Source organism: Equus asinus, chromosome 7 (assembly GCF_041296235.1).
Source record: "Equus asinus isolate D_3611 breed Donkey chromosome 7, EquAss-T2T_v2, whole genome shotgun sequence".
In the NCBI taxonomy this organism is placed as follows: domain Eukaryota; kingdom Metazoa; phylum Chordata; class Mammalia; order Perissodactyla; family Equidae; genus Equus; species Equus asinus.
The window spans coordinates 81,044,885-81,069,260 of record NC_091796.1 but is presented as its reverse complement, the minus strand read 5'-3'; the positions used below and the strand labels follow the sequence as shown (position 1 = coordinate 81,069,260).

Below are 24,376 nucleotides of genomic sequence, written 5' to 3'. Positions count from 1 at the left end.
TCCAGTTAAAAGACTCCTCCCCTCTCATTCTTAGCTCTTTAGATGTCCCACTGACAACCCAGGGAACTGAAAGGAAAAGAGGACTCCAGTGTATATCTGTGTATCTGACACCTGGGAAAGATCATTTTAACACCCGCTCCTTACTAACAATAACCAATAAGTGAGCTTTAACAAAACGAAAACATCTGTCAAAGGGACAATTTAGGTAACTGCTAAATTGTACCACTCAGTAATATAATGTACCATTTTCTTGATTTTTTTTTTACTTTTAAAACCAAAAATGACCCCCCCAAAAGAATAAGTTTCATTTTTAAAGCTTTTTCTAAAATTCAGTAAATATTTCATGCATAAACTGAAACTTATATTTACCAAGCAAAATATTATACCTTGCAGTTTTCACAGTTCTCAATTTCAAATACAAAATTAAAGACAAATATAACCTCAAAGTGCTCATGCAGAATGACAGAACTGAAATAACTCAAGTCTTGTTTCACCTTTACAATCACTGTGCTATGGGTGTTCATTTTACCCCATCATTTAAATGGTGCCATAGAGGTTTGAGCCATGAACTGCACCTAAGTCCCAACTGTTATGTGCTTACTCTCAAAATGAGCGCCTGTCACAAACTGTGTTAGGAGTCTCCCAGAACTGTTGGTTCTCTGAGTTAACGTCCACGTAGAATATGATGTTAATAAGGATAGGTAATTAAAATATGCTAATTTGAAGCTTACATGTATATTATTATTACTTTGGTAACTGTAGCAATTTATAACTCTTAGATCAACAAAATAATTTTGGGGGGAGGAGTATTTTAACACCAATATTATTTAGAATTGCATGGTGACATAAAGCACAACAGCTTTCATTCAGTTTTATTATTACTGTAAAATTCTCTAGAGACACTGTCCCCCTATTCCACCCCACTCCCACTCACTAACCCCCCCCCCCCCCCCCCCCCGCCCCACCAGTGCCTGCATTTGGAGTGCATGGCTCCCCTTGCCCGGCCCTTGGTTCTCCACTGGAGGATAAATGACCTTCCTTGGGAAGGAGTAAAACAGAAGGAAATAAGTGAGAGAACTCAGTGCTGAAGATGAAGTTCCCTGCTTTTTTCTTTCACAGTTTTGCTTAGAGCTGGACAGATGATCCATCAAGGGAGGGTGTCAGCTCCATGCGGGAATATGGTCTGTGTAAGGCTGTTAATAAGCACAATAGGTGATAACTGGATAATGACCAGGGAGCAGTCAGATGGGTCATGTTGCAGGTTTGTTTACGGAAGCTTGACAGTGTGGGTGAAACACACAAACCCAAAGGAGGACGGTCTGTTTGACAAGACATAAGCTTGGATGGTTTTCAATGGTCTCCGGTCTGCTACAAGCCCAAAGTCAGACTTATGAGGCAGGGTATGATCCAAAAGCACAGCAAAGTCACGTTCAGCTAAAAGTGTTCATATAGCTCCATCTCATGATATACTGTTATTTAACATTCCTTTAAAATCTCTCTCCCCCGCCCCCATCCACACACATCTGCACATACGCATGGGCATGCATACAGTGTATACATATATACAGTTTTAAACTCCTGAAAAATTATCATTATGAAAAACATCATCAAAATATACATAAAAGGAATGTCCATTGATGGATGAATGGATAAAGAAAATGTGGTATATAAATACAGTGGAATACACTCAGCCATAAAAAGAAGGAAATCTTGCCCTTTGCAACAACATGGATGGACCTTGAGGGCACTATGCTAAGTGAAATAAACCAGACAAAGACAAATACCATATGATCTCACTTATACGTGGAATCTTGGGAAAAAGAAACCCCAAACTCACAGACACGAGAACAGATTGGTGGCTGTCAGAGGCAGGGGGTGGGGGATGGGCAAAATGGGTGAGGGGGGTCAAAAGGTACAAACTTCCAGTTATAAAATAAATGTCACAAGATGTAATGTACAGCATGGTGACTATGGTTAATAGTACTGTTTTGTATATCTGAAAGTTGCTAAGACAGTAAATCCTAAAAGTTCTCATCAGAAGAAAAAAAATTGGTAACTGTGTGGTGATGATGTTAACTATTGTGATCATTTCACAATATATACAAATATCAAATAATTATGTTGTATAGCTGAAACTAATATGTTAATTATATTTCAATAAAAAATATATACATAAAAGGTATAAAGTATGGATAGATTTAAAATATAGATATCACCACGCAATTCTAAACAATGCTGGTGTTAAATGTGCAATGGTCATCAAATGACCACGTGCGTACTCACTACCTAGTGGAAAAAAGAAAATGTTACCAGTGCCTTTGTGATCCCGTGTGCCTCCAGCCCTTGGCATTTCTTGTTCTCTATAAAGCTAGTTTCTCTCTTCGAGTTCCTATTTTCTTTATCCTACAAGAGCTACAATATTTTTTTCCCAGTGTTTCTAGATTTAGTTTTCTATTATTTTGTTTAGGATTTTTTTTCATCTATGTTCATGAAAGAAATTAGGCTGTAATTGCCCTTTGTCATGCTGGCAGTGTCTGGTTTGGATATCAAGGTTGAATTAATCTCACAGAGTTGGGGGATGATCTGTCTTTCTTCTACTGTTTCTGAGAGTTTACACAAGATTGAATTTATGTGTTTCTTGAATGTTTGCAGAATCTATATGCAAAAACCTGAAATCGGTATTTTATTTGTGGGGATATTTTACAACACTCATTAAGGTAATAGGTAATAAGATAATAAGGTAATAGGAATATTCATAAAAAGTTTGAGTTATTTTTGGTAATTTATATTTTTCTAGAAATTTGCCTATTTTATGTGAATTCTGAGATTTTGGCATAAAGTTGTTTAATATATCCCCTGATCATCTTTTAATCTTCTCTACATCAATGTTTATATCTTCTTTTCATTCTGATATTTAATTGATATGTATTTCTCTATCTCTCTCAATTGATCTAAGGTTTGTGAATTTGGTCAATCTTTTCAAAGACAGTTTGGACCCTTTTGATCTATTTTTTCTGTTTTATTAGTTTATTGTCTTATCTTCAATTTCTTTGTCTACTTTCTATGAGTTTATTCTGTAATTGTTTTTTATACTTTTCAAATAATAACCATAGCTCATTTGTTTTCACTATTAATTTTCCTCTAAGTATCACTTTATCCATATCCTACAAGTTTTGATAAGTAGTGTTTTCATTATTGTTTAGTTTTAAGTTTTTATTAAATTCTAATATAATTTCTTCTCTGATCTATTTAGAAGTACACTTTAAATTTCCAATCTTATTTGTTAAAATTGAACATATTTTAAAATTTTTATATTTTACTTTACCTTAATTTTGATTTAAAAAGCCATATGGGGCTAGTGGCTACCATATTGGACTGTGCCAGTCCAGAACTACTACGTCTATTTATTTTGTTTCCAAACAATACAGGACCTTTATATATGTTAACTGATCGACTCACTTTCAACTTGCATGCTTTTATCCTCCAGTATTTAGAAGTGATTTTTTTTATTAACTCCTCACACTAGAGATTACTGTTTTTGCTTTATATAGTCCATGTTTGTCTAGATCAACCCATACTTACCATGTTCCTTATTTACCATTCCCTTTTGCATCTCAGGATTCCCTGGGATAATTTTCCTTCTTCCTGAAGTATATTTTATAGAAATCCCTTTGGTAAATGTATGTTAATAATACATTCTCTTCATTTTTTATACGACAATTCTGCTCTTGTTGTTGAAAGGTAGTTTCATTACATGTAGAACTTCAAGTTGATTGTTATTTTCTCTCAGCACTTGGAAGATTTTCTTCCACTGCCCTGTAGCTTCCATTTTTACACATGAGAAGTCACCTTTCCGTCATTTTTTAGATAAACAATTTGTCTCTTCTCTCTAGTTGTTTTGAAGATCTTCTTTTTGTGTTTGCAATTTGATGTCAGTGTAGCTAGAGAGAGATTTGTTTTCATTTATCCTGCTTGAGATTTGTTTGACTTTTGGAATCTGAGGACTGATGCTTTTAATCAACTCTGAAAAAGTATCAACTATTATATCTTTAAATCAAGAAGGGAATAATAAAGAAAATGGGGATAAATTGCCCGTCCCATTTCCTCTATTATTTCCTTCTCAAAATTTGATTAGATGTTAGAATTTCTCACTCTTTTCTACAAGTCTTTTAACCTCTCATATTATTTATGATTTTGCCTTCCCATATTAAATTCTGAGTACTTTTATCTGTTCTATCTTCTAGTTTATCATTTCTCTTTTTAGCTATGCCAAATTTGCTGTTTAACATTTCTATTAAATTTCTAATTTCAATTATTATATTTTTTATTTCTAGAGATTCCATTTGGCTCTTTATCAAAGCTTCTAGTCCTTTTTGGGAGTATATCATCCTCAGTCCTTCAAGATATTTTCAATACCATCTCATTTCTTTAAAAATATTAGGTTAAATATATAAAATTGCAGATATTGACTAGTTTTGACCTACAAAAATGGCAATTTCATATGGTCTGACCTAATAATTATTCTATATTTGTATATGATAATTCCACAATCTTTATGGGTTGGATTCTGCCATTTGTGCTTTCTGCTTTCACTCATGTTGGTTTGTTTTCTCACATTTCTAATGATTTTTGTTTTTTCTGGGAATTTTTGAGGTTCATATTTAAAGTGTGTTCCCATAGAGAGGAGATATGTTTACTTCTGCCAGGTAACTGAGGACAGTACTGAAACGAACAAACTCTATTTTTTGCTTGGCTTTTTTGGGCCACACAGAGTTTAGTGAGACACACCAGCAAGAGGAGACTTAGAATTTGGAATTAGGAATTACCTAGGGAGACACTTTTTTCTCCTTTCTTTCACTCTACTAATAACCAAGGCTAAAATAATTATTCCCATTGTCTCCCCTTCTGAGGCTCCTTTCTCCCTAGTTCACCCAATGATGGCATTGCCCCTCAGGAGTCTATGAAGCAACTGTCTCCCTGATCAATTTTGTTTCTTGACACCCATATGCATGGGCTCATAAAATCCAGGCTCTGGATTACCCAGGATTGACAGACATCCTCTGAGAAAAGGCTAATCCAACACTAGCTAACTTTTCTGGATTCTCACTTTCCAGTTTGTGGTCTCTAAAGATTTCCCTTTCTTTCCTACCAGTTCAGCGTTCTGCACCAAAGGTGTTCTTCTGACATCTAGTTGGCTGTATGATCAGAAACAGAAGTCCCAGACTGCTTTTGTCACTAAGTATAATACCTAGTTTATTGAACAATATGAGCTCCATGAGGTACAAATATGAAATGATTTTACTTTTCCCTAATCACTGCCCTAAAAACATGAAAAGCCAAATCTCCTTTGCCCTTGCTTAACGCCATCTTGGGCAGATCCTTTAGCTTTCTGGCTACTTGCAATTAGTTTCATTTAACTCTTATTTCTTTCCCTTCTACCAGCCTTGTCCAGAAGGTCTTCTAGTGAAACAGGGTGAGTTCTGCTCCTTTATTTCTCCTCTCTCTGCCTCTTCTTCAGTCCCCATGGAGATCCTTCCTAGAGCCTCCAAGGGTCACAGGGACCCTAGGGGTCAGTGTTCCATATCTTTCTCCTCAAGCATCATAACTCACTGGGGTCCCTATTTGCCTATTGGTGTGGGTTGCCCCACCTAGCCTCTTAGCTTCAAGAAGCAGACATCATTCTTGGTTCACATACATCCACAAACTCGAAGAGGTACCTGCCGAGCTTCCCATGAACTTTTCCATATTTCCTTTCCTGGCGGCAGAAGCAGGAAACAACTATGGGTTCAACAGTTCAGCAAGAATCCAGTTAGGGAGAAGAGTCAATGCACCCTTCTTGTGGCAGCTTTAATCATCACCAATGATTCTCATGGAGCCCTCTTCGTTTGGTTTAGAGGGAGGAAATACTTGGATTTAAGAAGCGTTGTTTAGAAAAATCTCTAATCAGCGACTCTAGAGAGTATCCTCTTTGGACTTCCCAATTCATCCTCCACTCCAGCAGTTTGCTTATATATCAGGATAAATAGGAATATTTTAGACAATATTGATAGTCGAATTTGATAGTCAACAATACTAGCTATGATGAGCTCAACAAATGTTGCTGTCATCATTAATTCTCAGGAAAATAATGGTCTAGGGGCATATTACCTGAAGAATATATAGGATAGAACTCTGTAGAAGAGCCTGAGCCAATGATATTGTCATTGGATCTAGAAAATGATGTCATAGAACCAAAAACCAGGTTAAATGTTGTAGTCCAAGTTTTACATAAAAATAACTTTAAATTTCCTCTGGCTGCAACTGAGAGTAGAATTACGCTTTACTTTTGAAGAACATGCCTTATTAAAGTCAATATGTTTAAGAAAAAAATTTTCATAGATGACACAATGACAACTTCTAAATTTGGCTTCAAAATTTTTTTATATATAACACCTGAGATAATTATAGTAATATGCCAGTAAAAACATTTTGTATCTGCGTAAATTAAACTTTATCTGATACCATTGTCCTCAGTAGAACAGAATGACAAAATCGACTGCACAAGGAGCTAAGCTTGAGAAAATTCATGGTCTCCATGTTCACAATCTTTGTATAGACTTCCTGCCAGCAACATGATTTTGCTAGAATCTTCCTACCAGCAACATAGCCAGCATTTTAGTGTATAGAATTCACTGCTACAACAGTTGATTCAGTGGAATCAATGGTCATTGTTGCTAACCCACCACTCCTTGTTATAGGGCACAGTGCCCATGGTGGTTTTCTGATTCTTTCTTTTAAAAAGACCCAGTAACCACAGGTAAGTTATAATAAATCTGGACTTCGTTCTCTTCTTAAATTTTATCTCATGCTGAAACAGACTTTTTTACAGAAGTATTTAAAAAGAAATTTTAGACTACAAATTAGAGGGTTGTGTGGTGTATATTCACTTTTAATAAATGAGCTGTCTTTTCCTTCTTTCATTCCACTTAGTATTTCTTCTTGAAGGGGGAAAAAAAATCAAACAAGGAAAAATGTGAAACGATGAATTAATGTGACATTTAGAGTAAGATTTTAATGGCACAAAGGCCAAGAATATCAAAGTTGTGACTTTTGCTTTCATAATTATAATTTGACAGGATTTCAGGATGTTGTTGCTAAAATGAACTTTATCAGAAGAAAATTAAAAATGCATACGTTTAAAGAAAATGTGTTATAGTAGAGTTATATTTGTTAAGACAAACACAGCATAGTCAATCTTGAATTAAGCATTTAAGCATTGTCTTTTTCAGAGTTGGTCCCTCAGAGGTAACACCCTTATTTCCATCAGTATTGGCTATGCTACAAATGTTTTTGGAAATCAACTTATGAACCAGTTTACAGGGGCAACAAGAAAACCAGCTTCATTTACTCAGAGTCATATCTCATTTAACCCAAAATTGGCACTTTGCATAGGCAATTTGCATTTCCCAGACCTTACTCACCAAAATGACTTCAAATTCCTTTTTATAATTTAAAAAAACCTATTTTTGATTGTGAAACATTACACACACAAATATGTATAGTTTAAATTATTTAAAGAAAACATTCATGTTATCATAACTGAGGTTTAAAAAATTTTTCCAACACTCCAAGAGTTCCTTGAATGTATTTTCCCAATCACAATATACTCCTTGCCCCTTAGAGGTAAATGGTAGTTACTTCCACACTTTTCCTGTCACTTTTACCACCTATTATACATCCCTCAATACTACCATTCCATAGTAGTTTCTTGAATTATATGAATGGAATCATACAGTGTATATCTTTCTGCATCTGTCTTCTTTTGTCCAATATCTTGTTTATGAGATAAAACTAAGGCAAAGGAGGGCAAACTATGGCCTCCTGCCTATTTTTGTAAAGACTGTTTCATAGGAATACAGCCATGTCCACTCATTTACATATTATCTCTAGCTTCTTTTGCATTACAATGGCAGAGTTGAATAACTGCAACACAGATTGTATGGCTCAAAAAGCCTAAAGTATTTGCCACATGGCCTTTACAGAAAAAGTTTGCCAACCCCTGACTGATATTACTTGATTCAATTTGCTAATATTTTATTTTAAAATTTCACATTTATTTTCACCAGAGACATTGTACTGTGGTTTTCTTTTCTTGTAATGTCTTGGTCTATTTGGGGTATCAGGGTAATCTTAGCTTCATAACATGAGCTGGGAAGTATTCTCACCTCCTCAATGTAGAATTGGTATTATTTCTTCCTTTAAATCTTTATTAGGATCCACCTTGTAAATTTGTGCCTGTTTTTTTTTTTTCAATTAAATCACCTCAGATTTCTAAAACATCACTTACCCTATCATTTTCTTTATGCTACAAGGTATTTAGTGAAATTTTGGCACTATATTAGTTCTCTATGGCTGCTGTAACAAATCACCACAATCTTTGTGGCTTAAAACAATAGAAATTTACTCTGTCACAGTTCTAGAGGCCAAAAGTCTGAAACCAGTCTCACTGGACCGAAATCAAGGTGTCGGCAGGGCCACACTCCTTCCAGAAGCTCTCAGGGACCTTCTGCTGGCTGCTGGTATTCCTTGAGTTATGGCCACATCACTCAAATCTCTGCCTCTGTAGTCACATGGCCTTCTCCTGTTCTGTGTCAAATCTTTCTCTGACTCTTTTATAAGGATACATGTGATGACACTTAGGGGCCACGTGGATAATCCAAAATAATCATCCCATCTCAAAATCCTTAATCTTAATCACATGTGCAAAGACCCTTTATCAACATAAGATAACATTTGCAGGTTTCAAGAATTAGGTCCTGATATCTTTGGGGGCCCCTATTCAGCCTATTACAGGGACCCAACAAATTATCTCTATTTTGAGTCTTTTTTTTCTTAGTTACTTTTCTTCTCAAGGATATAGAAGCAGAAGAAGAATAACAAAGATCAAGAATATTCACTATGGGGCCAGCCTAGTGGTGCAGCGGTTAAGTTCGCACGTTCTGCTTTGGCAGGCCAGGGTTCGCCGGTTTGGATCCCGGGTGTAGACATGGCACTGCTTGGCAAGCCATGCTGCCATAGGCATCTCACATATAAAGTAGAGGAAGATGGGCACAGATGTTAGCTCTGGGCCAGTCTTCCTCAGCAAAAAGAGGAGGACTGGCAGCAGATGTTAGCTCAGGGCTAATCTTCCTCAAAAAAAAAAAAAAAAAGAATGTTGACTAATTTGGGGTAACTCTATGGTTTCCTAACTGGTTCTCTTGTTTCCTGATCTGGGAGTATCACAGGCTAAGAGAAGACTGATGGCCTGGATTAACCCAGAGGTGGATTCAGGTGGAACACCAAGAGGATAAGTGGAAAGCACTAACCTCAGACAGGCTTTCATACACATCCTGTGAAGGATCACAGGTCAGAGCCAGAATGGACCATAGATAGTGTTCAATCCAAACCTGTTAATTAACAAATGACAAAACTGAGGCCCAGGGAGGCTGGTGACCAGCTCAAAGGTCACAGATTTACCAGCTCAAGTCACAAAAGAAGCCCTAGACTCATGCAAACTGTACTGCCAAGAGACCATTGGGAAAGTATTTTTAAATGTTTATGTCAACATAAACCCATTAAAAATAAATTTGTGGACTATGGAAAGAGATAGAAATGTGCACATGAAAAAATGTGTTAAGATAAGTGAAATAAAAATGCACGTATATACCTAGCATATATTCTGACAATTATTTGTATAATAAGAATTCATAAGGAAGAGGTAGGTGGGTGTACTTTTAAGCAAAATTATTCCTCTATTCTTTGATTATGAGAAAGAAGTAGAATTGAGACTAATGGTTTGAAGCTACAGGAAGGCGGGTAAGATTCAGTTCATTATAAGAAAGAAGTTTCTAAAGGTCAAAGTTGCCCAGAAATGGAAAGAGAGATGATGACATTCATCACTGGCGGTTATTAAAGCAGAGGCTGGCGAGCTCTCGGCAGGAATGTGGCAGTTGTACTGAGTCCCAAATTCAGACAGGCTGTATTAGATAATCTGAGGAGATGCTGAAAATAGAGGTTGCTGAGCCCAGGCTTATGGGGATGCCCTGGGATCTGGATTTTTAACAATTTACCCAAATGATTCTCACATTTAGGGGGAATGCGTCAGACACCTGAACTGTTCCAACTCAAGAATCTATAATTTTTTGCATGCAGTAAGGGAAAAAGCATTGCAATGGTAGCAAGGAATCCAGATTCTATCTTGGTTCTATCCCTGACAAGCTATGTGATTCTTAAGCACATTACATCACGTCTCTGGGACTCAATTTTCCTGTCTGCAAGAATAAACGAGACTAGATGTATCTTACATGTCATACATGCTAGGAATTTGTGTTTCTGACAGTGGCCTGGAAAAAACTAATCTCCAACACCCCTGAAAAATTCTTCATGACATTCAGGTGATGGAGAATTACCCTGGAATGAGTCTCCATGACAGCTGGGCAAGGCTGTGAAATTTGGCTAGTTTCCTGGAGTTCGAGGGCATTCGGCCCAGGATGCGTCTATCGCATGCAGGGCAGGTGGGGAGTGGATGGGGCTGGCAGGCTGGAAGTTGGAAACTCAGAAACCTTACTATCTTGGCTCCAATCATCATATTCATTACCTACTTATTATCCAAAAAGGAGCCCTCACGGAGGCTGATGTGCTGTCCTGAAAAGGGAGTGGTACGGTGACCACGAGGGACCCTTTCTGTGGGCACTTTGGTCCGAGATATCAAGCCTCTGGAAGGTGAGATGGGTGGTCATGGATTTTCATTTCTTATGAATGAGACTTCCTCCCTCAAAAGGCAATGAGCCTGGCTTTTGATCTAACGTTGGGTTCTCCTTTCTTCCCTACTTCCTTCTTCTCTCTCCAATTCTCCATTTACGTTCCCTAAGGGTCATTTATTTGCTAAGCCTCACCTCTTACAGCTCTTAATTTTTTGATTCTGAGGGAGAGACTGTGTTCTAATGGCTATCTCTTGTGTTTGATCTTCTCCTAAATATATCCATTCTCTATCTCAGTGCATTTACTCCCTGGGATGGCCTTCCCAAACTCAACATGTCAACCCACAGGCAGACCAATGGGCATCCTTCACTCTCTGCATCCTAGCAACTATCCGAGAGGTGAAGATATTTCCTGAGGTTGACAGGGAAATTCCAGACTCAAAATCATGGTATATGGGGGTGGGTTATCTCAGGCTAGGCAGGGGATAGACTAGTACATAGCTTATAGATGAAGATGTGCAAATTTTAGCAGCCCGTCATGTCCCTGGAATCCCCTGGACTTAGTATCTGATGACTCTCAAATCCATATCTCTTATAGAAAATGTTCTCCGCAACTTCAGTCCCTCACTTCTATCTGTCTCCTGGACAGCACCACCTAAATGCCCCTTCAAAACCTCCAACCCAACACGACCAAGACTGATCCTTTATCTTCTCTCCAAAAACTAAAACTTCCTCAAGTCTTTATACTGGGCAAAGGCACCACCTTTACCCAATATGGGTTAGATCAATAAAGGTTATCTTTATTTTTACTAAATTTATTATATTTATTTTTATTAAATATTTATTATTAATAAATATCTGACCAATAAGGTTAGATCAGATATTTGAAGGCCAGAAGACAATGAAGAGAATAACATGATGGGAAAACTTTCTATTTTCAGCATAAATGATCTACGTAGGTACTTTCTGTCCAAGCTCTGTGTGGGTCCTGTAGGAATTCCCTAGATAAATTTAATCTGTAAGATGAAAAATCAAGAAATGCCTACCACCTCTTGTGTCACTGATTCCAACTGATAGGCACCAACACATCTGGAAGGTTGTAAACAAATGCACCACAAAGCCTGCTTCAAAGGGACTCACCTGAAAGAAGCGACATCCATTCAATTTTGATCTTTTTTTGTCACTGGGTGCCATGGATCCCTTTAATGTCACATGTGAATTCTAGAAAACTTTCTTTATTTCAACATTCTGCTCTTCTTACAAGTCTATCTTCTCACCCCAGCCTCATTGCTCATAGCTTGTTTTTTTTCAAAGCGCACATTCCCCAGGTCTATATTTTTTCTCTTTATTCAATGTTGATTTTTTTTTTGGCATATACATTCTTGTTCTGGGACTTTCTCCTGATACTTTAAAGCCTTCAGTTTAGAGTTCTGACCCAGACTCACTCATTTGATCCATTACACTTCTGCACATTTCTGTGTATTCCTTTATTTATTTGGTGTAGGTCACTAACAGTTGCTGCTTCTTTCACCTTTGGGACAATTTAGATAAACTGGTGAGATTTTAACTCAGTGCAGTGCTGGACAGCACAGAGATGGGCCTTGCAGCAGAGCTATTTCTGGGAGATTAATGTTATTCTCATCTTTGATTTTCACCACGCTGCTGAGACAGTGGTGATCAGTCGTTCTCTGGAACTTCCGCTGGCGATGGAGTCTTGGATGCGCTGGGACACACCTTACATGGTCCTCATCCATAGTCTTCAGGAGCAATCCTGCGCTTCTCAGCTTTCACGGGAGGACTGTCATCATTGTGCTATTTGCCTCCTTCTTGCCACCTCCCATCGAAATCACTTTCTGTTTAATCAGGTGGGAGGTGCTGGACAGCTTGTTGTCCAGCAACACAAGAGATAGAAACATCATGTTGGTTAAACCAGCCTCATGATATCCACCATTCTTCATCTTTATCTTTTAATCTTTACTAAGAAAATGGGGTCTCAATATGCAAGAGAAAAAGCTACTCCCAGCTGTTGTTTATGGAGAGGAAGCTCCAATGTTGGTGAGAAAACTCCCAAAACGTGGGGCTGGCCCCGTGGCCGAGTGGTTAAGTTCGCGCGCTCCGCTGCAGGCGGCCCAGTGTTTCGTTAGTTCGAATCCTGGGTGCGGACATGGCACTGCTCATCAGACCACGCTGAGGCAACGTCCCACATGCCACAACTAGAAGGACCCACAAGGAAGAATACACAACTATGTACCAGGGGGCTTTGGGGAGAAAAAGGAAAAAGTAAAAAATCTTTAAAAAAAAAAAAAAAACTCCCAAAACCTTTGAAAGGCTGTCTGCTGGTTTGTGACGGGAGATTGGCTATTTCACTAATGGTCAGAAAGACTGATAGAGGCTGCTGAGTGGGAGAAAAGACAGCAATGTGGTCTGATTACTGCTCTGTAGACACAGCCTCCATTGTCACAGTAACAGAGTGGCCATATATTCGTGCATGTCCACCTCAGGTTTGGTACCCAAAGGTCTCAGCAATCTAGAATTTTTCTGTATGTAGCTCTCCACTCTAGTAGCAGAAACCTCAGGAGGGTGAAGAGGAACAACGATTTCCTGAACTATCACCCCAGGGTTTCTCTAGAGGAGGGTGGTGGGGGTGAAGATCTTAGGGCTGCTCTGTTGGCGCTAGCTCTCTGGCTGTGAGTCTGAACGTACTGCTCACGGACTGGCTACAGTTGTACAATTGTTGTCCATCCGACAACATTACAGCTGACTTCTGTTCAGTCTGTGGTTGCTGAGTACCCACTGGTGCAGAACGAAGTTCTTGCGTGTTGGTTGGCAATGCCAAATAAATTCCCTGGGTTCCAATTGCCTACTGCTCCCTGTGCCACAGCAGGTGTTGGCTGAATACCATGTTTGATACCTTGAACAGGTTAAGCACAAGATTTATCTTCTGTCTTGGGGTTTGACTGGTGTTAGGGGCCACGTCAACCCCAGCCTGAGCTGTGCTGGCAGTGTGGGACCTGATAGTGCTGGACAGTAGACGCTGAGTTAGCGATTGGCCCAAGCGGTGGTGGTTAAGCAGAAGGTGAGTATGTTGGCAAAGTGCGTTCTAACTAGATAGAACAGTCTGCTGATGCTACTAGTGTCTGAGTCTTTTGAGGACTCTATCATATAAACAGAGCTGTTCCTCAGCTTTCCCCACTGACTAGGGATGGTTAGTTAGTCTCAGGGCTGTTACCAGTCATCCATTTGCTTTTCAGATCCCTGAATTTTGCTGTTATCGTCTCCTATGTTGGGAAACAACTCTCCACGGGTCTCTCACATATCTGTACATCTTGAGAGCGAGGCATCGATTACCTTTTGGATTGGACTATCTTTTCAAGGATATTTAATCCAAGGATGTTAACATTCCATGTTAGATCATTATAATAATGGCCTCCAACTTTGGGATTATATCTTTAAAAAAAATCCTTTATTATGATTTTTGTGGGGGTTTCAGAAGTGGAAAAGATGAATGTATTCAATCTATCATGTTAACCTGGATCCAATTTTTAATGAGTTACCCCATACCCCTTACCTAGTGACCAAGTCCTATCAACACTATAGTCGACCTGTTCTTCAGATGTCTTGAATCCTGCTGTTACTATCCTTTCAGAGTGGGCCCTGGAGGCAGAGGGCCTGCCATTGACTCGCTGTGTGACCTTGGAAAAGTAGCTTAGGCTCTTGAATTTGTAGTTTCCTTGATTATAAAATGGGGATAATAACATTTCCTGTCTTAGAGGATTTTTGAGAAGATTAAACGAGACAAGGCTGTAAAGGTGTGGTTTCAGTTGATGCTGTGGTTGTTGTTAACATGACTTAGACCCCCTCATCTAAAGATTCCCCACCCAGTCTCCCTATTTCCCCATCTGTTCTTGCTCCATCTTTCATCCACTTCTAACACAGAGATATGATTTCTCTCCCATTTAAAACCCCTGATGGCAGCCCATTACCTTTGGGACAACGTCTACAAGTCAAACTTCTTTTATAATCTGTTATTAACGGTAAGTCTCATATTCTTTTAATTCCTGTGGAAGTGCTGCCATTGTGCTCCTCTCCTCAAACACATACACACATAAAGGTATTTTAAACTCTGACCACATAAACAAGCTCATCTTTGCTGAACTCTGGCATAGTTTTCATGCACCTTGGCCTATGAAAATTCTATCTTGTCCACCTGGGATGACTTTCGCCAGTTTTCTATTCATGTTTGAGGCCTAGCTCTAAAATTATTTCAGGTGGTAGATCATGATCATAACGGCCTTCAATGAATCATGTGACACTGCCACTCTTACTCCGGAGGGGGAGATGGTTTCTCCATCCTCTTCAATCTGGGCTGGTCTTGTGACTTGCTTTCAAGAACAGATTGTGGTGGGCTAGACATTGTACGAGTTCTGGAGCCTAGGCCTTAAGAAGCCTTGCAGTTTTCATTCTTTCTCTTCTGGCACTCTGAGACCATCAGGCTGTGAGGAAGCCCAGTCTAACCTACTGAGGGATATAAGGAGACATGGAGGGAAACTGAAGCCCTAGCTAAGAGTAAACACTGCAGGCCGACAAATGAAGGAGGCCATTGTAGACCCTCTAGCCTCAATTGAACCATCAGATGACTAGGGCCTCATGGATGAGACTAGCAGAACTGTCTGGATTGCTAATTCACGGAATCATGATCATGGGAAACAAAAAATCTCTATGGTTTGTGGGGGTTGGTTATGCAGCAATAGATAACTGACCTATGTCCTCAGAGAAAGGTTCTGGACACACTCAAGAGAAACTCACGAGTCTCTCCTCTGGGCTTTGTTCATTCTTCTATCATGGCACATGGTTCATATCATTATTAGTCTACCTGTCTGTTTCTCTCACTAGATTAACAGCTTTTGAAAGCAGAGATCAGGTTTTTATTCATCTTTATATCTCCTCTGACTACTCTAGTGCCTGGTACATAGCAACCATGGACATTTATTACTCAGGTCACACACTCACCCTTTCCTGAAACACTTTCCCTTGCCCTCTAGAACTCATGGTCAATCACAAGTAAAATTTCTTATATCCTTAACATTTTCAGTTAATATTCCCTTCATCTTCTTGTTCTTCCTCAATGTCTCTGCTTCCCTGCAGCCCTCTTAGGTGGGGCCTGTTTTCCCTCCCATGTGTCACACACTAGGGGGTTTGAAGGCAGTCAGTGACCTCCCTGCTTCTCATGGCTTCTCTCAGACTGTCTTCATTCCCTCCCTCTTCTCTAAGAAACACTCAGCTTGGGCTCCCATGACATCAGATTAAACCACCCATACCCCTTGTTGTGAAAGGCATTTACTGATCCCTGGGTCTCTGCCTTTCATTCCATAAAGATTTTGACCACAGATTCACAACCACCCCTTCTAACTCTCCTCCAGTAGTGATTTCAATTTCTAGATAGTTCAATCTTCCAAAATCATGGCCTCTTAGTTCCTTGACCTCCTCTCTTTCAATGACCTTGACCTCCATCCTCTCTCAATCACTTATTCCCATGGTCATACCTTACATCTTGTCACCACCAATATATTGCAACCCTCTATAATCTTAGTTTCAAACATTCTGCTACCCAATCACCACCTCCTATATTTCTAGCTCTCTTACTCTTGCCTCTGACTCCAAAACTCCTTTGCCACCAGACTTACAATTTATTGTACTTACTACTCCTCACTGTTCCTCACCCATCTCATGTTCTCAGTCCTCTCCCTACTCAGTTAAAATTTAATGGTCAATCACTTTAGTTGCTCTCTTGCCTCTCTCCTGATTTATCATACTCTCATACTTGCTATAGCCTTAATTAAGTCCCACTTTCTACCTGATACACGCCCAAATCGAGAAAGCTAAATGTGGCTGGAGAAAGAATTGCCTCTCTTTAAATTCATAAGCATTAATAATCTCAAGAAGGTCTTTAACACCCAGCATTCAATACTCATTTCCCTAATCCAGTCAATCTCTCTACTCTCCTAGATGACTATTTCATAGATTTAATCCCTCCCCAAACCTTCAATATCTCTACCCTCTTTGCTTCCCATATTACTAAGGAAATAGAAACAATTAGAAGAAAACTTCTACAAGCTCCACCACATCTCCAAGCGTATCTGTACCTCTGTTCATGTCCTATGGCTCGCCTCCTCTTCCTATGAATAAATTGCACGTTTCTAGCTAAAGCTACCCACCTATCTTAGTTTCAATTCCTCACCTACTCGTTGATATCACTCCTTGAATTTTCCCTCTTTCTCATTCACCATTTATTTCCCCCTCTCTGTTGAGTCATTCCCATCATTATATAAACACACTATCACTTACGTATTATTAAAAAAATCTACATGTCCTGACCCCATTTACCCATGCAGATACTACGCATTTCTTGCTTTAAGGAAAACTTCTTCAAAGATTAATTATACTCACTACCTCAAATCACTCTCTTCTCATTCTAAGTTGAACCCACTCCAGTAAAGCTTTGTGCTCTCAGTGCTTCATGGAATGTACACTTATCAAGGTGAGCAATGAATTCAATGTTGCTAAATTTAGTGGTTGATTCTCAGTCCTATCTTACTTGGTTATCAACAGCATTTGACATAGTAGATCAACTCTACTCTTCCTTGAAACACTTCACTTTCTAGATTTGGCTTCCAAGACAATGTATGCGCCTGATTTTCCTTCTCATCTCCAGCTACTCCTTCTCAATTTCTTTTGCTGATTTCTTCTTCTCTCCATGACCTCTATATGTTAGAGTATTCCACGTTTTTGGACTTGGACTATGTTTTCTATCTACACTCACTCCCTTGGTGAGCTCATTAATCCCATGGCTTTAAATATCATATCTATACTGATGACTTAGGTCCTGGCTCAGACTCTCCCTTAAAATCTAAATCCACATACCCTAGTGCCTATTTGTCATCTCCAATCGAATGTCTAATAGGTCCCCAAAGTTCAACGTGTTTAAAATGGATCTTTTGATTTCTTACATTTCAGCTAAACAAACAAACAAACCCCTTGCCCCATTCACAGTCTTCCTCATTGAAATTAATGGTAACTCCATTTGTCCAGTTGCTCAAGCCCAAAAGTATGGCATTATCATCAATTCCTTCTTTTCTCTCATATTCTACATATGATCTATCCCCAAATATATTCTGCCTTTAAACTTCAATTGGGATCTGACTACTTCACACATCTCCAATGTTGATAGCCTAGTCTGAGTCACTGTTTTTACAATAGCCACCTATCTGGCACTTAACTTCCCAACTCCCCAGAGCACGCAGAATGCAATAGAGTGATTCTGTTGTAATGTAAGTCAGAGCGTGTCACCCATGCTCAAAGTCCACCAGTGGCCTTACGACCAAGAGGCTACACGATCTAGCTCACCATTATCACTCTGACTTCATCCCTGTTATCCTTTCTTTTCTTCACTCTACTCTAGTTCCCTCCTCTTAGTTCCTCAACACCAGGAACCTGCCTGCCTTGGAGATTTAGCACTTGCTTTCTGGAGTGCTCTTTCTCTCAATAGCCACATGATTCAATCCCTCATCTCCATTCCACCTTTGCTCAAATGTTAACTCCTCAGGGAGTTCTTGCTTGGCCACCCATTCCAAAATTGCAACACTCCTATCCCCTCTTCATACTTTATTTTTCTCTAGGCCTTTATCTCTACCTAAAATTCTGCAAATTTTCCACATTTATTTTGTTGTTTCTTCCACTAGAATCTAAATTCCATGAGAGCAGAAATTTTGATCTGTTTCATTTACTTTTGAATCCCCACTCCCAACAATGTTTAGAAAATAGTCAACACCCAATAAATATTTGTTGAATGAATCACCAAGAGTATTTGAAAAAGACCAGATGGAACTGCTAGAAATAAAAATAAAATAATTGAAATGAAACACCTACAGGCTAGATTAAAGAGAAAATAATTTTTCAGAGAAAAACATAATATCAACAAAAGAGATACACGGCATGATTCATCTTATGAAGCTAGTATAAATGTGATACCCAAACCAGCAAGGAGCGTAAATAAGAAAAATCACAGACCAATTTTTCCCGTAAAAATAGATACAAAAATCCTAAACAACATTTTATCAAGCAAAATCCAGAAATGTCTGAAAAATATATAATAGCCAATCTTGTGGTATAATTCCATTTATATAAATTTCAAAATTAGAGAACACTAACCATACAAGCATCCTTCATGATCCAAATCTACTTGGTACTTGAGTTCAAACAGTGACAGTTTCAATAATCAGTTGGGATATTTATGGGTACCTCAACTGAGTGTATTTATTTTTTAAGGTAACAAATGGTAATATTGACTTTTTGTGGGTTTTTTTGGTGTGCTTTTCTATGAATTTTGACCTATGTACAGATTCATGTCACCAAAATCAGGATGCAGAACAGCTCTATCACCTAATAAAATTCCCTCACACTATGCCTTTGTACCCACACTCTTTCCCAGACTCCCAATCCCTGGCACCACTGATCATTCTCCATCACTATAGTATCTTTGTGGTTCTTGTTTCTTTTTAGGACGTCACAGAAGTGGAATCATATAGATGTAACCTTTTGAGACCGGCTTCTTTCATTCAGAAAAATGACTTTGAGATTCATCCAAGTTGGTGCATTTATCAATGGTTCACTCCTTTTGATTGCTGAATATGGATGCACCACAGTTTGTTTATTCACTCACCCACTGAAGGACATTAGGATTGTTTCCAGTCTTTGGAGATGATGAATAAAGTTGCTATAAATACTTACGAGTTTTGGTCTAAACTCGAGTTTTCATTTCTCTTGGATAAATGCCTAGGAGTGAGATTGCTGGGTCATATTTAACTTTATAAGAAACTTCCAGAGTCGCTACATCAGTTTACCTCCCCACCAATAACGTCTGAGAGCTCAGTTGCTCCATAGTCTCAGCAGGACTTGGTATTGTCAGTATTTTTTATTTTAGCCACTCTCTAGGTGTGCGGTAGAAACTGAGACCTTTGGATTCCCAAAATTTTAGAAAGCAAACAGCCAGATTTTGATAATGAATCATCTAAAGTTCTATCTTAATTTATTTGGTGATTTGTTTGGATAGTAAGGGATACATGCCTGTGTGGTAAGACCATGAAGAGAGCAACAGATTGATTAGTATAAAGTAGGCAGTGGTTACTGCAAGTGGAAGGGGAGGTAGACGCCACTCACAGCAGGTCAACCAGGAGCTCTAAGATACTGGTGATGTCTTAGTTATGAAGCATCATGATGGGTACATGTGACCTGTTTTATTATTATTCTTGAAACAATATCCATGTGTTTGATACATTTCACAATGAACAACTTTTAAAGAAACGTCTGAGCACACAACACACACAAAAATCCCCAAAGTAACGTAGAAAAATATTTTAAAAGCACTTCTTTCAGGAGTTCAAGTACAGTGAGCTAAAAATCTTAACATTTTGCAGAATGCGGACATAAGATTTTCTTAAGGCTTGTTTAAAACTAAAATAAGTTCTTTAATATTTCTATGCTTATGTACACCCCATAGGCCAAATTGCTGATGGGCTAGCCAGTTTATTAATGAGCTAGCTTCTTCCCAGAAGCCTCACCCCACACACAGAAGGGCTGGTAACGGTAACAGTATTTTTAACAATCGGCAGAGAGTAGCTCCTTCCTAGAAACCAGGACCAGAACTCGACCTTATTTAAGAAGTACATTGAACATATCAGCTTTACTATTCACAAATTCTCAGACACCCCCAGGTCACAATTGAGGCTACATGCTCTTCAGGAGCCTCTTTCTGTAGCCACTAACACCTTGTAAGGAGAACGTTTACCTGTGACAACACTGGGGATTTTGGAGAGAAAGCTCTTGACTGTTCTGATGGGCACACCGCCTGTCTTGTCATCTTGCATCTTTGTAATGATATCTTCAATCTGAAAGAGGTTGAAGAAAAGAAGTATTACTGTCTCCCACAAAGTGATTGTAAATGACATCTTTATGAACAGCCAAAATGTGGGAACATGGATGCCAATAATAGCTATCAGGAAAAACCTCCACCTGGTCAGTCAATAAATGTATAGCAGGATCTGCTATGGACCAAGTGCTGGGGGTGGAGCGGCCGGGGATTAAATACGAGGGCATAAATTATGGTCTGTAAGGACAATACCCAGTTCAACAAGGTAAGGAGGGAGAAATACATTAGAATACTTGATAGGGTCCAACGTGTAATTCAATATATGTGTAATGAAATTCCTCCTCCTTCCCAAATCGGGTTTATATATAAGCATATGAAATTGCCATATCCAGCCTTAAAAAATGGCAATTTCCTATAGTTTAGCTTAATATATTAACAAACAGCTGTTAGGATGTATAGGTAGGGCTGTCTTTGGGACAGAGAAGGATCCAGCCAGAGTAACATAGGAGAAAAAATGAAGACTGTAAATCAAGACATGGAAAGCTCTGGAGAGCTGGAGAAGTTGGAGGACAGGAGAAGTTGGAGGCGGTGGTGTGAGAGTGGTCACCTGGAGCCAGGACCAAGGTGGAGCAAGGATAGGATCCTCTGCTTTTGGGCTAAAGAAGACCACAGCATCAGAAGAAAGACCACGGTGGGCTGTGGCCTGGAGTCAGGTGAAATCTTACTGATGAAACAAGATACTGTGTACATATATCGAACACAGAGCAGAGAGGGGAGATGGACTACCAGGGATGTGGGCGCCTAAAAACCAATGCGTAGCTAAAAATTTACAAGCCAGGACAGAAATCTTCAGAATAGGATACAGAACGATCTGTAACAAGGACATAGATCTTTTTGTTTTGTTTTGAGTGGAGGGAGGGCAACTAGAAGAGGGGAGAAAATATTGTGTAATTTTACCACACAGTTTGTTCCCCTAACCAATAGAATATCTTTCAAACACTAGGATGGATTCTCTGAGTGCTTCCATAAACGATTCACGTAATTTTAAGTCTAGAAATTTAAAGCTGTAGCTTGTTTAGTCTAACGTACTAGGATTGCAATTTGAGGGTGAGTGAGTTTCTCAAAGTCACATGACTAACAACTTGTTTGAAAGAAATCAGTAACTTGTAAGACACAGTTAGCATATGGCATAATTTAATAATAATAATATACAATAGCCAAAATGTATTAAAAATTTATTATGTGGGGCTGGCCCCGTGGCCGAGTGGTTAAGTTCGCACGCTCCGCTGCAGGCGGCCCAGTGTTTCGTTGGTTTGAATCCTGGGTGCGGACACAGCACTGCTCATCAAACCACGCTGAGGCAGTGTCCCACATGCCACAACTAGAAGGACCCACAACGAAGAATATACAACTATGTACCATGGGGCTTTGGGGAGAAAAAGGAAAAAAAATAAATAAAATCTTAAAAAAAAATTTATTACGTGCTAAGTACTACTCTAAATATTATACACACACTATGCCATTTAATCCCCATGATTACTTCCTAAGCTAGATTACACTATTATCCACACTTTCAGATAAAGAAACTAAGATTTAGTGAGCTGTATCAATCAGGGTAGACTAGGTTAAGTTGTGGTAACAAATAACCCTTAAAATCACAATGGCTTAATACAACCAAGTTTTCTCTCTCATGCTACAAGTCTACTGCAGGTCACCAGGGGCACTCTGCTCATTGTAGTTACTTGGGGACCCAGGCTGATGGAACAGCCACCATCTTGAATGTTGCTGGTCATCGTTCTAGAGGGGCAAGAGAGAATTCTGGAGACTCGCACTGGTTATTAAATGTTACAGCCCAGAGGTTATATATAATACATTTGCTCCCAATTCTTCAGCCCGAACTAGTCACATGGCACCACACAACCACAAAGGAGCCAGGGGTCCAGTCTTCTGGGTGCTAGAAGGAGAGGGGAACTGACCATCTGTGAGCAGCAGCAATGACCAGCATGGTTGTTAAACAACCTTCCCAGGGTCACACAGCTACCCAGTTGTGGATCTGAGTTTGAACCCAGCTGCAGACCCCAGATCTCAGGCTTCTACCCCTTGGGCTGCTCTGCCACCCAATAAGATGCCCAGAAAACCAGCCAAGCAGGGAGATCGTTCTCCCCCATGGATGGTTCCGGGTTTTCCTGAGAAGTACAGTTACGTCTTGCTTAATGATGGGGATACTTTCTGAGAAACGCATCATTAGGCAATTTTGTCATTGTGCAAACATCACAGAGTGTACTTACATAAACCTAGATGAGATAGCTCACAAAACACCTAGGCTATATGGTAGTAACCTTATGGGGCCACTGTTGTCCATGCCATCCATCATTGACTGAAATGTCGTTAGACAGTGCTTGACTGTGCCCCTTGGGCAGTAGATGAACATATCATGCTAGGAAAAAGGGTCGTGCTCTGAAGACCTGCATTCTGTTAAATGACAAGATAAGGATTTTCATCCATATTCACATGAATAATCTCAGCTAGTGCCCCCGCTTCTGTCCTCTAAACTCAACCCAATGATTCATAGTAGTTTGAGTATTACTTGCGAATAGCCGAGGAGAGCTATTCCTAGATAAGTGGTGATATTTTCAAAGTAATCTATGCTTTTGATCTAGTGTGCTATCTGAAACCAGAAGTATCAGTTACATTGTTGCTTTCTATGGAATGGCCTGAAAATCGATGGGAATTGGAGGGAAGCCAATATTTCAATTTAGTTAGACCCCTGACTTGTCATTAGAAGGTAATCATTTCCAGTCTCTGCTCATGTGGGCTGGATTTAAAGACTGGCTGTGCAGAGGAAGTCTCCATGATTCTTTTCTCCTCCGCTCCGCTTAGTTGCTTCACCACACTACTGAATCTTAAAAGGCCTTATTTACTGAAGAGGAAGACCTATTTTCTCACGTTGCCCACCATGTACCAAGAGGTATATCGCTCATCAGAGGTCACAGTGAGATCAAAAGGACAACTCCCTTAACTGGCCAGAAAGGGGATTATGTTCCAGCAATAGTCTACAACATCAGAGATGTGGAAGAATGTTTCATTGGGCCCTACTGCTTGACTCCCCCTTGGTATTAATATACCCCCAAATTCTTGCTGTGGCCTCATGATGGGTAGAGAGTCTGCTCCTTGACTTCTGGGCTTGGCCATGTGACTTTCCAAGCTAATGGAATGTTAGCCGCGTGATGTGAGCAGAGGCTTTCAAGGTGCTTGCATGGTTATGCTTACCCTCTTCTCTTAGGAGGTTATCCCTATAGTTGGAATAGTTGTTATTCCGAGGAAGGTGAGAGACATATGGAGCAGAAGGAACCCAACCCATAGCTGGATCAGTCAAACCTCAGCTGACCCGCAGACTCACAAGTGAGAAATAAATGCTTATTGTTGTATGCCACCAGGTTTGGGGTTGTTTGCCCTGCAGCAAAATTGTGGCTATGGCTGACTGATACAACAGGGTTCTGAAAAAAACGAATTTATCAGAAATTGCTGAATCTACAACAAATACTTGGTAATAAGAATCAGTGAATCGTAGAGGTGGGGTAACCTAGAATCCAATCCTTTTTAAGAATGCAGAAATTCCATCTACCCCATCCACCATCTACTTAAAAAGTCTTCGGGTTTATTCTGCTCCATAGTCCATTCCACACTTGTGTCAGGCAAATTTGCGATAGCTGAGTTTGATTCTGAAGCAAGG

General features: G+C 39.4%; 1 protein-coding gene across 25 annotated transcripts in view; it reads right to left on the bottom strand.

The window, feature by feature from the left end:
* RGS6 (regulator of G protein signaling 6) overlaps positions 1-24,376 on the bottom strand; it is a 541,831-nt gene that overhangs the window by 158,737 nt on the left and 358,718 nt on the right. For all 25 annotated transcript variants that reach the window (XR_011504657.1, XM_070513924.1, XM_070513932.1 and 22 more), the window contains one exon: positions 20,563-20,662. Coding sequence is in view for 24 of the 25 variants with exons in the window: in XM_070513924.1 (XP_070370025.1) it covers positions 20,563-20,662 (100 nt within the window). In the remaining variant the exon portion in view is untranslated. The remainder of the gene's footprint in view (positions 1-20,562; positions 20,663-24,376) is intronic.